The sequence below is a fragment of the Orbilia oligospora genome (genome assembly GCF_000225545.1).
Source record: "Orbilia oligospora ATCC 24927 unplaced genomic scaffold scaffold00210, whole genome shotgun sequence".
NCBI lineage: Eukaryota > Fungi > Ascomycota > Orbiliomycetes > Orbiliales > Orbiliaceae > Orbilia > Orbilia oligospora.
In genome coordinates, this window is record NW_011645767.1 from 522,944 (window position 1) to 537,571 (window position 14,628).

Below are 14,628 nucleotides of genomic sequence, written 5' to 3' on the forward strand. Positions count from 1 at the left end.
CATCACAGGCTGCCAAATCCTTTCTACAATTTGATCCGAGGAAAATATCCTCGGACCAACAAACACGTCAAGCAAAGCCTGCTGGCTGCCTGCATGAACCAACGACATAATCGCTAACGAACGGACTCAAGCCAGCTAAGCCCAGGCCCAAACAGAAGCAAGAAGCAAGAAGCAATAATCACCTGTTCTCTCTGTCACCATCACGTCCGTATTTCGTATAGCCCACAGCAAAAAGAAAGTAGCTAGAAGAAAGGGAAAAGAAAAAGGACAATCTTCTATAGCTTGCAAATAAAAAAAATAAGATCACCGGCTATCGATCTGAAAACCATATCCATAACCCGAAGTATCTCAAGCATCTCGGGTTTACCTTCCCGCCAACTCTCACCTTCGGCAAGCGACAAAACTCCAACAGTTCACAACACGGATTTAAAACGATACGTTGTGAGGCACAACGCAGGAAAACCCAACAGCAAAAGAGAGCGCTTCGATCGATCCATTAATTTGCACAGCATTGAGTGTGTATAATTGTGCATAAGATAAAAGAATTCATTCACTCTGAATAGAGGGAAGAAAGAGAAGTTCTAAAATTTGTTCAAATTGACAACTTTTAACTTTTGGAGAAGAGAAAGAGAGATAACTAACACCATCTCTTGTCCTTTTCCTCTGTCTTGTGTTTCTTGGGGTTTATTCTTTTCGAGCTTAACAAGTCCCTTCGTGCGACCATAACACCGCGTCAACCATACCGTTTTCCTTCAGATTTCCTATTCTGGTCACCACAATCCTTGTCGCTTCTCGCATAAAGGCACCTGTTATCGACGAAACCCCACCGTTCCGGCTTATCACCACCTACATACAATATTATACCGCAAAAATAAAATCATCAGTTGCTTTGGGAATTTGATCTGTCGTTTCTGAGGGGAGGATAGCTCCAGCCTCTAATGATATTCTAACCCCGAGGCTTTTTAGCTGTGGGAAGCAAAGTGATTCCGTGAGGAACTTCCTGAATAGTAAGGGCTTCTTGTGGGATGCTGAGCTGGCCTTTGGAGGGTTTCTTTATTTTTGATATCTCGAAAGGCAGTAACATTTATTATCGATAGAAGTATAATACAGCATAACAAAAGAAAAGAGAAGATAAAAGAAAATAAGAAATAAGAAAAAAGAAAAGAAAAAAACGTATCAGCCCAATCCTCAACGGTTCTACAGGGTCGAATAGGTAGAATAGTAGTGAGAGCATAAACTCAGAACTCCACTCCTCCCTATCGGTACCGTTCCCCCGAGTATCCAACTCGAGGAGGGGGGGTGGGGTATCCCAATATCAACATTAATACATACTTCCAAGAAAATACACGAAGCTACTAGTGTTTAGAAAAAGAAAAGGTATAAGCAGTTTTTGGAACGGATCGACGGTGTACAAGGACGAAGAAAGGGTTATATATACCCATCCAGTAGTCCAGGGCTCTTTTATTCAGGCTTTTACTTCCTCTCTCTCCCTCTCCCTCTTCCCTTTTCCCTTCTTCAGCAGATTTCTTTCGAGAGATCAGTCTGGGTTGTTGGTATTGTTTTTTTTGCTAGGGACTCTTCAGTCATTCACTTTCTTTACCGTTATACACTCCTTATCCTTTCTCAATCAGTCATTCTCTTCAGGTGATCAGTTAGGTTACATTCATTACTTACTTTTCTATCTATCGAACCTCTCGATCGATAGTTATAACTTAGACTCCAGGTATCTATATACACTGTTGAAGTCTCCTCATACAGGAAAACCCCACAAGAATCACTCACTGTATCCATTCCCTCTTACCCACTTCCCCAAAATGATCGAAGCCCTCCCCCCACCATACCTCTCCTCCAAAGAAACTACTTCCTCCCCATACGACCCCACCTCAACCTCCCCTTTCCCCTCCGAAGAACCTACATACGAGTACTCAGTCTCACGTCGGTACTCTTCTCGTCTCCGACGACTCCTCCTACAACGGTCATCCAGCCGTGGTGTTTATCTAACACTACACATCCCCCACACTCTCAACAATTGCAAACTGATCTCGATCGAGTCGGCCTCTTCCACTTCCTCTTCATCTTCCACATCCAGCTGTGACAGCAGTGGAAGTGAAGATAACGCTAGTATTTCAACTGCAGATACAGATTACGAAGGGATGAACGAAAATCTAATCCACTACCAATCCACCAACACCAATTACGAAAAACAACCATTGCTAACATCGCCATCTTCGTTGCCATTTATCGAGGATCTTGAAGCTGGTACTTTGGTTATCAAACCTTCTCGTTCTTCTTTGAAGTCTCACAATGGACATAGAGTACTTGGTGGGAAGTGCAAGAAGTCCAAGAGGGTGAAGTTTAAGAAGGACCCAAAGTATAGACATAGAGACCGTTTGGCTTATGGCTATATTGGTGAGGAAGAGAAGGAGACTAGTTGGTTGACTTTCTTCTTACTCTTACTTTTGGTGTTTACCATGGTTTGTGGAGCTGGTGTCTTTATCGCCTGGGCTTTGGGATTCGCTGGTGGAAAAGCGGTAGCTGCTGCAGCTGGTGGATTACACACCGGAATCATTGCTGCCGCAGCTGCTGGTCCCGGTGCTATCCCTGTAAACGCCGTACCAGTTGTAGCAGCCGGTAGTGCACCAGTTGTTCAAGAGGTTAATGGCGTACCAAAGAAAGAAGGTGTTACCAAGAGAAAATTGGAGAAGAGACTTTTGGACGGTGTGAGGGAAAGGCTAAGGTTGAGACTTGGTGGTGTAGCTATTGCTCCCGAGAAGAGAGATGCTTCTCCGGAGGAAGTTAAGGCTGCACCTGTTGGAAGACATTATTATAAGAGGAGTCCGGTTCATGAGGAAAATCATGAAGGTGGTGAGGATGCGAGTTCGAATAAGAGGAAGCATAAAAGGAGTATGGGGCATGAGGAGTATGTGCAAAGTGCGGATATGGTGTTTTAAGTTTAGGTATAGGTGGGATGTTAGAGTTGAGGATGGGAAAAAGGTGGAGTGGATTGGGGATTTGTGGGGGAGGGTTAGGAAGGTTGTGAACCTCCTGGTGGGTGTCGGGGTTTTGGTGATATAATTACTCTTTATATTCACCTTCTCCACTACCAATAGACCAATACCGGGAAGGAAAAGGATGGGAAAAGAAAAGAAATCAAATCAGAAAACATATTTTTGCCATGTTCTTTTATTAAGGTTCTTTGGTTTGAATAGTCTGTTTCTGAAGGTTTATCATTTTATCTTTGTTATATCGAGGAGGAGGATAGCTGGTTCAGGCTTTGAAGGATTGAGGAAGAGATTCCAATATTCTTTTTTATTTTCTTTTATCTGGAGTTATTTATAGGAAGGAGTTTTAGTATCTTAGTTTTATTTTATATGTACGGAGAGTGTCAAAGTAGATATACCGGATTCAAGAGAATTTGGCTACAATACAACGTAACAAAACCCCAATGCAATGATAGTTCTTTCAAACTGAAGTGAATATTATTTCGTTTTCTACCATTACTAACATGAGTAAGCGTATTTCCTACGTAGGGATTTATTATTGTAGTTGTGGTAAGATATGTGTGAGTTAAAGAAAGGCCACTCTGATACAGTTCGTCAGTTAATGTGAAGCCTTTATTTAGGGGCCTATATTTCACAAAGCCTGTGGATGTAACAAGCCTGTAAATGTATCAAGTCTGTAGCATAGACCGTAGCTAGGTAGGCTAGGTGTCAAGCTAGGATGAGACTTGGGTAGACACATCGCATGACATGACATGGCATGGCATGGCATAACATCGCAGATAGGCATGCTGCAGTGCAGAGCCAGGATATTTTTGTGAGTCGACCAGTAAGAAGCCTTAAGCACGGCGGGTAGCTCAAGTCCCAGTCATGACGGCATCATTGTCCCCCTCTGCTTCCGTTACATCCTTTGAGACTTTAACGTCATCTGTATCCGTCTGGATTTCTTTGTCCTGCTTCTTTTTATCTTTCCTAGCCTTCATCTCTTCTTTATCAAGAGTAGGGAATCGTTTGGTACAACCGCAGAACCCACAGGTGACAACAACAACATCAGCCCACGGTTTCTTTCCATTTTTTGATTTGTTCTCGACTCGAGTGGTAGATGTTATCCCGGGAAGAAGGAGCGAAGAACATCGTTTACAGATCGTATGCTTGACGGCCGGAGAGAGTCGTTGGACTGATTTTCGGGAGACGGAGAGGAGGTGTGACGTATAATAGCGGGAGAGACCGATGGAGGACGATGGAAGAACGCTGGATGCCTGATGGAGGAAGGAGAGACGGGAGAAGATGGCTTGCTGAGGAGGTGCAGGTTTCCCCACTCCTGCTCCTGTTCCTCCTGCCGATTTCCCCTTCATCCTCCTTTGTGTACTTAGATATGTTGACGACGCCGTGATAGTAGTTGATGATAATCGATAAGTGTTCCAAGAATAAGTAAGAGATGAGGTTGAAGATGTTGAAAGATGACTAAGCGGCTTGGCAACACGGCAACACGGCAACACAACAACACAAAAAACATGGTGAGACCATAGAAGGTTCCAGCGGTTCAAAGAAGACATTCGAAGCTTCAAGAAGAAAAGCCAAAGAAACTAGTGTTTGAGAGCTGGTTTCTGTTACTTAAAGACAAGACTGTAGATACTCTCAAGAAGTATATAAAGGCAGCGCTCTCTGGTCGGTTGGCAATTCTGGGTGAAAAGACTTTTGAACCTTTTCTGATGCCCAAAAGTTCGAGTGTCCGTAACTCATAATATACTTCTTACATATCATATTTGGTATTGTACAGGGCAAGTGGCTATTCGCATCGAATTGGCCTGTTCTTTGAGCTCTCTCTCTTAATTTGCTGAAGTTTTTAAGAGAACAAGAAGACGAAGAAGAAAAAAAAAAAAAAAAAAAAAATTCATTCAGAAAAGACCCCACCAAACAACACCTCCCACCTCCCACCTCACACTTCCTTCTCAGGACAACACCTCCCACCACGACCACTATCACCACACACACCACCGCAAGGATAGCTATCCCACTATCCACTTACATCCTTACATCTATCAGCATCCACCTCCCAACAAACTCCATCTTCAACATCTTTCCCTTCTGATTGGATTTTAAACAGCAGCCATGTCGGTAGTTGGTGTAGATTTCGGTTGCTTGAACACCATCATTGCAGTTGCTCGCAATAGAGGTGTCGATGTGGTATGTCCTACTCCCCCTCCATTCTTCACCATCTCTCCCTATTCACATACTATTGAACTGAGTAGATGTTTACTAACGTTGTCGATATGATAGATTACAAATGAGGTTTCCAACCGTGCTACTCCGTAAGTCATCTCTCAATATCCTTTCGACGCAAATTACGGGCAAGGCTGCAAGGATCAGTACATAGGTATATGCTAACATATTTGCCCTCTAGATCCCTCGTCGGATTCGGTCCCAAATCCAGATACCTCGGTGAGGCTGCCAAAACCCAGGAAATTTCCAATCTTAAAAATACCGTCGGCTCCTTAAAACGTCTCGCTGGTCGTTCTTTCTCAGATCCTGAGATTGATATCGAGAAGCAATATGTTACCGCTGCTCTCGTTGACGTCAACGGCCAGGTCGGTGCCAAGGTCAACTACCTCGGAGAGCAGCAGACCTTCTCCTCCACTGCCCTCATTGCCATGTACCTCACCAAAATCAAGGCCACCGCCTCTGCTGAGCTCAAGCTCCCCGTCTCGGATATCGTTATCAGCGTTCCTGCTTGGTTCACCGATTCCCAAAGAAGAGCTATCCTTGATGCCTCTGAGGTTGCCGGTCTCAAGACCCTCAGACTTATGAATGACACCACAGCTGCCGCTCTCGGATATGGCATCACCAAGATCGACCTCCCTACTGCTGAGGAGAAGCCCAGAATAGTAGCCTTCGTCGACATCGGTTACTCAAATTACACCGTTTCCATCGTTTCTTTCCGTAAAGGTGAACTTACGGTCCTCTCCACTGCCTACGACAGACATTTCGGAGGCCGAGATTTCGACAAAGCTATTGCCGACCACTTCGCCGACGAATTCAAGGAGAAATTCAAGATTGAGGTCAAGTCTAACCCCAAGGCCTACACCCGTCTCATGACTGGTGTTGAAAAGGTCAAGAAGGTTCTATCGGCGAATGCTCAAGCTCCTCTTAATGTCGAGTCTATAATGAATGACATCGACGTCCGAGGTATGCTTAAGCGTGAAGAGCTCGAAGAACTCGTCAAGCCACTCCTGGACCGTGTAACTGTCCCCTTGCAACAGGCTCTCGATGACGCCGGTCTTAAAGCCGCTGACGTCGATTTCATTGAATGCATTGGTGGTTGCACCCGTGTCCCATCTCTCAAGGAGGCCATCTCAACCTTCTTTGGCAAACCGCTTTCCTTTACTCTCAACCAAGACGAGGCTGTTGCTCGTGGCTGTGCTTTCGCTTGTGCCATATTATCCCCCGTCTTCCGTGTCCGTGACTTCGCCGTTCACGACATTGTCTCCTACCCAATAGAATTCACGTGGGAGAGATATGCCGAAATCCCCGACGAAGATACTACACTCACAGTCTTCAACAAGAATAACACGGTGCCGTCGACTAAAATTCTGACGTTCTACCGAAAGGAATCATTCGATTTGGAGGCGAGGTATGCGGAACCAGACAAACTTCCCGGTAAAATTTCCCCCTGGATTGGTCGATTTTCGGTCAAGGGTGTCAAGCCGGATCCAAAGGGCGACTTCATGATCTGCAAACTTAAGGCGAGGCTTAATCTGCATGGCGTCCTTAATATCGAAAGCGGATACTACGTCGAAGAAGCAGAGGTCGAAGAACCCATCCCAGAAGACAAAGACGTAAGTAGCAACCCTGTTTCCAACCAAAAACCAACAACACTAACACCCCACCAGAAGGACGAGAACGACAAGACACCACCAAAGACTCGCAAGGTCAAGAAGCAAGTCAAGAAGGGTGACTTGACTGTTGTCAGCAGCACCAACGCTGCCGATCAGGCGAGCAAGGATGCGCTGGCAGAACGTGAGAACCAAATGTTCGTCGAGGATAAACTCGTTGCCGATACCGAAGACCGCAAGAATGCTTTGGAGGAGTACATCTACGAAATGAGGGCGAAGATCGATGATCAGTACGCAGCTTTTGCGAGTGACAGCGAGAAGTCCAAGTTGAAGGATATGCTCGAGGCCGCGGAGGTAATTATTTCCCTTATAACCATTACGGTTGGATGGTGTGACAATGGCATGCTAACATAATACAACAGAACTGGCTTTACGACGAAGGCGACGACACTACCAAGGCCGCTTATGTTGCCAAGCATGAGGAACTCCGGTCCGTTGCTGGCCCAATCGTCCAACGTTATAACGACAAGGAAGAGGAAAAGCGGCAAGCCCAGAGAGCTCAACGCAGTGCTGTTGAGCGTGCTCGTGAAGAAGCAGCGAAGAAGGCCGAAGAATCCAAGAAGGATACCGAGATGAAGGACGCAGGAGATGATATCCTGCAACCAGAAATTGAGGAGGCTGATAGTGAGATGAAGGATTAAATAAATATCAACCCGATGAATCTCATTATGCAGTCTATTTAGGGGTTATATTTAAGATAAAAGTATTTTTTTTTCATGCATGATTTATTACGAGGGTAGAAAGGACTTAGAGGATGGGGTGGTGGATACACATTTTACTTTACTATTGTCTCTTCTGTTTTATTGTCTATCGGAGTGGATCCGCGATAGGACTATCTGCTTTCATAGGCCTATATGGTGAGAACCAAGGCTACCTATGACAAGAACGGAGGAGCAGAGGGGACCTAATCAGACGCTGAACGACTGAACGTTTTTTTTATTTTTTTTTCACTTTTTCTCTCTTCTTCTTCACTTGATTGTTTCGGTTTTTTTTTTACATCATATAGAAGAGCTTCACCGTGTGGGTTTGCAGCTTGCTACTTTTACTATTACTCCTTTTTTTTTTAACTCTAGGGTTTTTAATATAAACCTCCATTCTCCGCCCCTCCCTTTTTTGTTGAGCATTATGAGCTCTTCCCGTTCCTCCTAACTAACTCTTCATCTTCTTTACTTCATCTTCTTTAATTCTCCTCCCTCCCTCCCCTTTTGTCCGAGCACTAACGTGGTTGATTGGTGCCGAGACTGTCCCCTTTGTAAGGTTTCGTAGAATATATACATAGTACTTATAGATTATACATCGAGATGTGGTTGTTGCATGTAAGAGCTTGGAGTCTCGATCTCGGCTGTATTCGTGATATAATTTTATTCCTGAGCTAAGTACCTATAGGTAGGTAGTAGTTTCGACGCCCAGCTAGTTTTGTATGAGTTTATAATTTACGAGGTGTCAAAAAAAAAACGGTTTGAGGCAATATGGCCGGCCCCGCTTGTGTAGTATACTAATACAGGAGGGTTTATGATCGATAATATGATATAATATATATAATCGATATCAAAAAAAGCGGAGAGGTTCAGTTCGGCAGTAGTAAGGATAACTTTTATATCTCCGGCATATAATTCCTCCACCACCACCCTCACAGAAAAAGAAGAAAAAAAGGGTAACTTATACAAAAAGTATCTACATTCCCCTACTCTTTTTCTTCTTCTTCTTCTTCTTCCATTTTTGTAATTCCATCGCTCCTCAATATGTAAATGTAGTGGTTGTTCCCTTAGTAAGCAACTCCATTAAAGGTTAGGTAAAATAAGTAGCCACTATCGGTTATATACAAAATAAGGCCTCCTCCTCCTCCTCCTCCTCCTCTCTCCAACATCATAATCTACATTCCAAAGTACCTATTAGGTACTTTTATAGATTACCCACACATCTATTTTGGAGGATTAGCCTTAACGAACTCCACACCCTTCTCGATATTCTTCTTCAAATCCTTAAGACAAGCATCGATCAAATCCTTCTCATAAGCATTAATATCTCCAACCCCTCTGATCTCCTTCACACCATCAGGTCCCAACTCCACATTCGAAGCAAAGAAATCAACTCCCTGATCCTTGAACAGCGGGCTCTCAACGAAAGTAGGTTCGACAACGCCCGTCTCACCATCCTTAGCACGGAGTAAAGATTCCGCCATTCGGAATCCAGCGAGTGCCATGGATAATGTAGCAGAGCCAGCTCCGTCCTTGGCCTTGACGACTTCGTCACCTCCGAATTGGATACGGTTTACGAGGGCATCACGGACTTCTCCTGAGATCTCGGGATGGTTGGATTGGGAGAGTAGTGGGACGATGGTAACGCCGGAGTGACCGCCGACGACTGTGACTCTTTCGTCGGATGGGTTGGTGGATTTTAGTTCGGAGATGAAACGGGAGGCGCGGACGACGTCGAGGGTGGTGACACCGAAGAGGGTCTTGGGGTTGTAGACGTTGTGGCGTTTGTAGACTTCGGCGCAGATGGGGACGGTGGAGTTGACCTGTTTTTTTATTATTTTTAGTTAGTAAGGGTGTTTTTTGTGGAGGAGGGTTTTTAGAGAGGGGAGAGGAACATACGGGGTTAGCGATGATGCAGAGTTTTGCGGTGGGGTTGGCCTTTGCGGTTGCGTCTGCGAGATCACGGACGATGGAGGCATTGGTGTTGAAGAGATCTTTTCGATAATATATCATTAGTCAAAGCCTTATATCTATATATACCTATGATTGTAGAGGAGGAGACATACCATCACGCGACATGCCAGGCTTTCGTGGAACACCAGCTGGGATCAAAACGACCTCAGCACCCTTAAGAGCCTCAGCGAGGCTCTCCTCGCCGGGGGCATATCCCTTGACCTATTCATTTCCAATAGAAACCATTAGTACAAATAATAGAATATATAAAATATATAAACCATTGGGTATATATAAAAACGAGGAAGGGATCGTGGTATTGTATTACTTACGACGCTGTTGGTATTGACATGGGAAATATCGGCGGCGACACCTATCACCATCATCAAACATCATCATTATCAGCCATTCGATTCCCCACACATTCCGAAGAAAAGAATCCAAAAGGTTGCCCCACACTCCGGACCAAAGGAACCCCGGAGAGGCGGGAAAAAAAGAGGCTAGACTAACCAGGCGCTCCACGAACATCATACAACGCCAACTCGGTAACCTTTGGAGAAAGCTTCAACAAAAGCGACAATGGCTGTCCGATACCGCCGGCGGCTCCGAGGACGGCAACTTTGTAGTACTATATATTACACAAACACGAGAAATTAGTTATTTTGACACTATACTAGACAATTGACCGGAGTGGGAGAAAGAAGAGAGATGATGGGATGAGTACCTGAGAAGCGGAAGCAGAGAAGGCACGCTTCTGAGCGAGGTTCTGGGTGGTTCGGCGGACGGAGAACATGATGTTTTTTATTTTATTTTATTTCTTCTAATTGATCCAATAGAATAGGATAGATTAGATTAGCTTTTTCAGTCCCAAGGTTTATATTTAAAGATGTTGGAGATAATTGAACGTGGGAGCGTGTTATATATATATCCTCGTGGCAGGGAGCCGGATAGAAGTGGGATGAGGGGAGACACAGAGACACACAGCAGAAAGCTCAGCTCCAGCTCCCCCACCACGCAGCAACATCTTATAATATACGGCCCCACGATCAATTGACAAAATAAGACGATTACACGTGTAGGAACTCCACATACCTAATAAAAGAAAAGAAAAAAAAGAAAACCCTTATGAAAGTTCGAAGGAAGATACGTGTGGGGAGGAATGGGATACAAAGATAGATGTGAGAGGACGAGAGGATGAGTGAGTGAGAGAGAGAGAAGCCGAAGGTCGGGACGTTTTTTGTTGGTTGTTATAAGCACATTCTGTTCCTCTCAGACGGACGAGGGAAAAAAAACGCTAATTTTTTTTCGGTGCGTCGGCAAATCCAAGGCTAAAAATTTTCAGATGGGCTGCTATTTCAACACAAGTACATTAACTACTATGCATATGTTATAACTAATAGAAAATGGAAATCCCGCATTTTTTTCGGGTTTCTCTTTTTTTTTACGTGCATGTGGCGGGGCTGGCGCGTGGGGGGTGGCAGGGGGGGGAAGTCTTCAATGTTTAACACCCAGCACTAGTCGGGAGGGGACAGTTCAGTTAGGGTCGTGATGAAGCTCGGGTATTACCGTTGACGTCACTTCACGGTCCGGGTGAACGGCTTCAGTGGATCATCCTTCGGAGGCACATCATGAACTTAGATATCCAAGCTGGTATTTTTGATTAATTAAACTTCGAAAAGTTAGTAGTATCCGACTGTAATGTCGTAGATTCGACTCATAAAAGAAAGCCGGACTCCCTAGATATATACACCAAACACCAAAAAATATACTTACTACATACCAAAGATACATCGGCCATCCTTTCATACAGATCTGGGTATATGTATCGACTATATGCATACTCCAGATTATACGCATGCCTTGAGGAGGGAGGGAGGGTATCACCTCTTCATCTCCTCTTCCCTCAAGACCCTGTCCCCCTCCAACATACTCTCCGTCATCGAGTCCCCCCCAACACTAACATCTTCTCTCCCCTTAAACAGCCCCCAAATCTCGTCTCCTTGTTCCATAGTCACACTCCCCTCAAGTACTTCCATCGCCATCTCGACCGTCTCCGGCAATACCCCCGCTCTGCTCAAATAATCCCCATCTTTTACAAACGCCACTCTCGCAAAAACAACTAGGTGTTTATATCCGTTCCCGTTATGCGCAGTACTCCCCAACATCCGTTCGATATCATCATTACTCGTCTGTAACTTTAAAACTCTGTGTATGAATGATACTCCGTTGTTTATAAACTTTACAGAGTTTTCAATCCCGTACCGGTCTTCGTAGACTTCCTCTAGCTCGTGGTGTAGCCGCACGATTATACGGCTTAACGCTTGCCAGTTGGAGTTCGTTACTAGACTTGTTATGCCGTGGGTTGTAGACGCTATGCATGAGTAGAATGTAAGGATGGCGGAGCGAATAGATAGAATCTCCGCGCGACGATGACCAGGGTGGACTGTTGGATCCGCTTTGGGTTCTGTGGTTAGAAGGAACGAAGCATGTATTAATGTTACTCTCTCATAATCCTTTTGTTGAAGCGGGTCCGGAGAGATTGGACCGTATGAGGTCGACGATACCGAGGATGGCAACGTATTAAGGATCAGACGGATATGAGACATTGGTTGGTTGTATGTCATAAATGGGGCGATGAAGTCCGGCTGAATGAGAGCCCAGAAACTAATGTACCAGTTAGCAAGATCACTCGAGATGGGCCTTGTTTGGGCGGACGTACTGTCTATTAAGGTCATCATCAATCAGGACCCCTAATGCTACTGTCTCGAATATTCGCAGGCATTTTTCGACATCAACGAGCGGATTGATCCGGTCGTAACGACCCTTAAACCGCTCTAACGAGTTAAGCATAACGGTCTTCTGGAGAACTTCCACGAAAGGCTCTAATATTATTGGAAACAACTGCTCCCCAAAATCGCAGTCTATAACATGATGTAAAAAGCCCAACAACAATGATAACGGCTCAAACTAGTCTAGTTAGTTGCATGAACAGGATAGAAGTGGTATTGAGACGTCACTTACAAACTTTTCCGTATAACACCGGTCCCATAAAGCGATAAGAATGCTGCAGATCTTCGCCGGAAATTCACCGTATTGAGAGTCCACATCTGCCTGAGGGACATTCTCCATAAATAATGCGGCTAATGATGTCCCGGCTTCTGAAGGGAAATGATAGTTCTCCAAAATTTCCAATATCGTCATCTGCCCTTCATTGGGCTTAAAAGACAAGATGTTTTCAAGAAACTATGTATTACTGTTAGTGTTGTCGACAGATAAACTAAGAAAAGTTGGATATACCTGTTGTCTATCATCATTCCCCAATCCCAGCTCTTCAAGTGTCATTTTATCAATCATGGCATCAAAGTCTTCTTCTTCAGGCTCGGCACCCGACTCCATCATCATAGATCTCTGTGAGTTACCCCCGGACTGCAATATCGGCAGCATCAGAGTCTGCGAATGCTTCATAGGCGACTCATTCGGCTTTCTCTTCCGCTTCGCACTCTTCGATGGCGTTCTTCGACCCCGACTACCAGGCATACCGACCGGAGGGCTACTCCGAACCATACCGGCTTCGTCTGCATCGAATCCGTCACATAGCTCTGTAATCCTATTTTTCCGGGGCGTTTGAAGACCCATCGTATCTTTCACAGATTTGGGTAGTTGCTTATCCTTCTCTTGATACTGTTTTAACTCCCTATGCATTGCTTGCTGGTCGTTCCTGTCGAACTCGAGGTCGGCTTGCATCTTCACCACGTCTGCTCGTAGTTTTGCCATCTCTTCGTCCGCTTTATCGGATTTCTGTTGGGCGTAAGACCTTATGGCATCGACTTCAGACCGGTGTTCCGTCTCGGCTTTCTCGATCTTCTTTCGCAATAGCATATTCTCGCCAGTCTTAGTCTGCACATCCACAGTCGCTTGTTTTAACTTCTTTTGTAACTCATCCTTCTCAAGCAACAGTTGCTGTGCAGCCTTCCTTAGCGCCTCAAGTTCTTCAATATCATGTGCCGTCAACCCTTTCCCTCCATCGACATCCATAGCCGCACTGTCTCCAGCTCTAGTAACGCCTGCTTCAGCGACCGCATCATAATCCACCATGTCATGATTAGTGACTCGGGGCAATGTAGCGGTTTTTCCCAACGTTGGCTCATTACTACTGATCCAAGCGGAGGTGCCAAAGGCAGAGGTTCCTAAAGCCGATGCTTCAAGTGCAGCTGTTCCCCTCGCCGCTTCCTGAACGACTACTTCGGTAGCTGCACCGGTATCCCATAATTCCTTGGCTTGATCATAATTGGCGTATTCTTCAGGTCTGGCGATATTTGTGGGTACGGCAGATTTCGCAGTACCATTCGTGGCCTGGTTTGCACCTGGGAGAGGACGTTTTGTGGAATTTTGGAATCGTGACCGGTCACCAGGAGTACTTGGTAGAGTCGGCTGAGTGATGTATGAAGGCGTAGGTTGTCGATATGAACTCCTAGGTTGTAATTGTCGTTGACGGTGGGTGTAAGTCTGTGATAATTGGGTTTGACGTTGTTCGTTGATGTATGCCTGTTGCTGTGCTATCGTTTGTGCATGAGACTGCTGCTGCTGCGGCTGTGTGGGATTAGGTTGCTGTTCGGCCTGTCGCTGTTGAGCAAGGTACGCATCCTGCTGTTGCTGCCGTAATCGCTGACGTTCTTGATTTCGAGCGAGATAGGCGGCACGGACTTCTTGTTCCTCCGCGGACAGGTTTTTGGGAGCTGGTGGTGGAGCAGGTCTTGGTGGTTGAAAGGTAAGGTTTGCGTATGGTCTATTCGGCCCGGGATGGTGCGATTGAGTCGCATTCTGACGGTTAGAATTGTAGGATGCTGCCTTTGAGGAGATTTGATAAGGATTCTTGGGAGGTTGCTGTTGCTGCTGTTGCTGTCGCTGCTGCTGCTGGATTGGTGGAGGTGGTTGAGATTGAGGTTGAAGTTGTTCAGCCTTCTGTTGTTTCTGGGTCAGCGACGCGAGCAAAGCCGCGTTTTCGATCTCCTGCAGCTGATCGAGATTGAAGTCATCATCGGAACCGAAGTAGTCCTCTTCGGCCGCCATTGGTGGAGTAGAGCA

At 45.4% G+C, this 14,628-nt stretch overlaps 5 protein-coding genes across 5 annotated transcripts; 2 read left to right on the top strand and 3 right to left on the bottom strand.

Annotated features, from left to right (window-relative positions):
* Window positions 1-1,814: 1,814 nt before the first annotated feature.
* AOL_s00210g137 (uncharacterized protein) lies at window positions 1,815-2,951 on the top strand (the record flags this gene model as incomplete). Its single annotated transcript, XM_011128939.1, has 1 exon — window positions 1,815-2,951. One exon carries the CDS (start codon window positions 1,815-1,817, stop codon window positions 2,949-2,951), a length of 1,137 nt encoding a protein of 378 aa, XP_011127241.1.
* A 905-nt stretch (window positions 2,952-3,856) lies between these two features.
* AOL_s00210g138 (uncharacterized protein) lies at window positions 3,857-4,354 on the bottom strand (the record flags this gene model as incomplete). The annotated part of the gene is made up of 1 exon (XM_011128940.1): window positions 3,857-4,354. The coding sequence occupies one exon, from the start codon at window positions 4,352-4,354 to the stop codon at window positions 3,857-3,859; it is 498 nt and encodes a 165-aa protein (XP_011127242.1).
* Window positions 4,355-5,111: 757 nt separating this feature from the next.
* AOL_s00210g139 (uncharacterized protein) lies at window positions 5,112-7,533 on the top strand (the record flags this gene model as incomplete). Its single annotated transcript, XM_011128941.1, has 5 exons — window positions 5,112-5,186; window positions 5,280-5,311; window positions 5,404-6,835; window positions 6,890-7,186; window positions 7,255-7,533. The coding sequence occupies 5 exons, from the start codon at window positions 5,112-5,114 to the stop codon at window positions 7,531-7,533; spliced, it is 2,115 nt and encodes a 704-aa protein (XP_011127243.1).
* Window positions 7,534-8,813: 1,280 nt separating this feature from the next.
* Window positions 8,814-10,336, bottom strand: AOL_s00210g140 (uncharacterized protein; the record flags this gene model as incomplete). Its single annotated transcript, XM_011128942.1, has 6 exons — window positions 8,814-9,413; window positions 9,490-9,584; window positions 9,657-9,765; window positions 9,876-9,916; window positions 10,054-10,171; window positions 10,268-10,336. The coding sequence occupies 6 exons, from the start codon at window positions 10,334-10,336 to the stop codon at window positions 8,814-8,816; spliced, it is 1,032 nt and encodes a 343-aa protein (XP_011127244.1).
* Window positions 10,337-11,423: 1,087 nt separating this feature from the next.
* Window positions 11,424-14,613, bottom strand: AOL_s00210g141 (uncharacterized protein; the record flags this gene model as incomplete). The annotated part of the gene is made up of 4 exons (XM_011128943.1): window positions 11,424-12,207; window positions 12,263-12,510; window positions 12,565-12,786; window positions 12,841-14,613. The coding sequence occupies 4 exons, from the start codon at window positions 14,611-14,613 to the stop codon at window positions 11,424-11,426; spliced, it is 3,027 nt and encodes a 1,008-aa protein (XP_011127245.1).
* Between the last annotated feature and the right edge of the window lie 15 nt (window positions 14,614-14,628).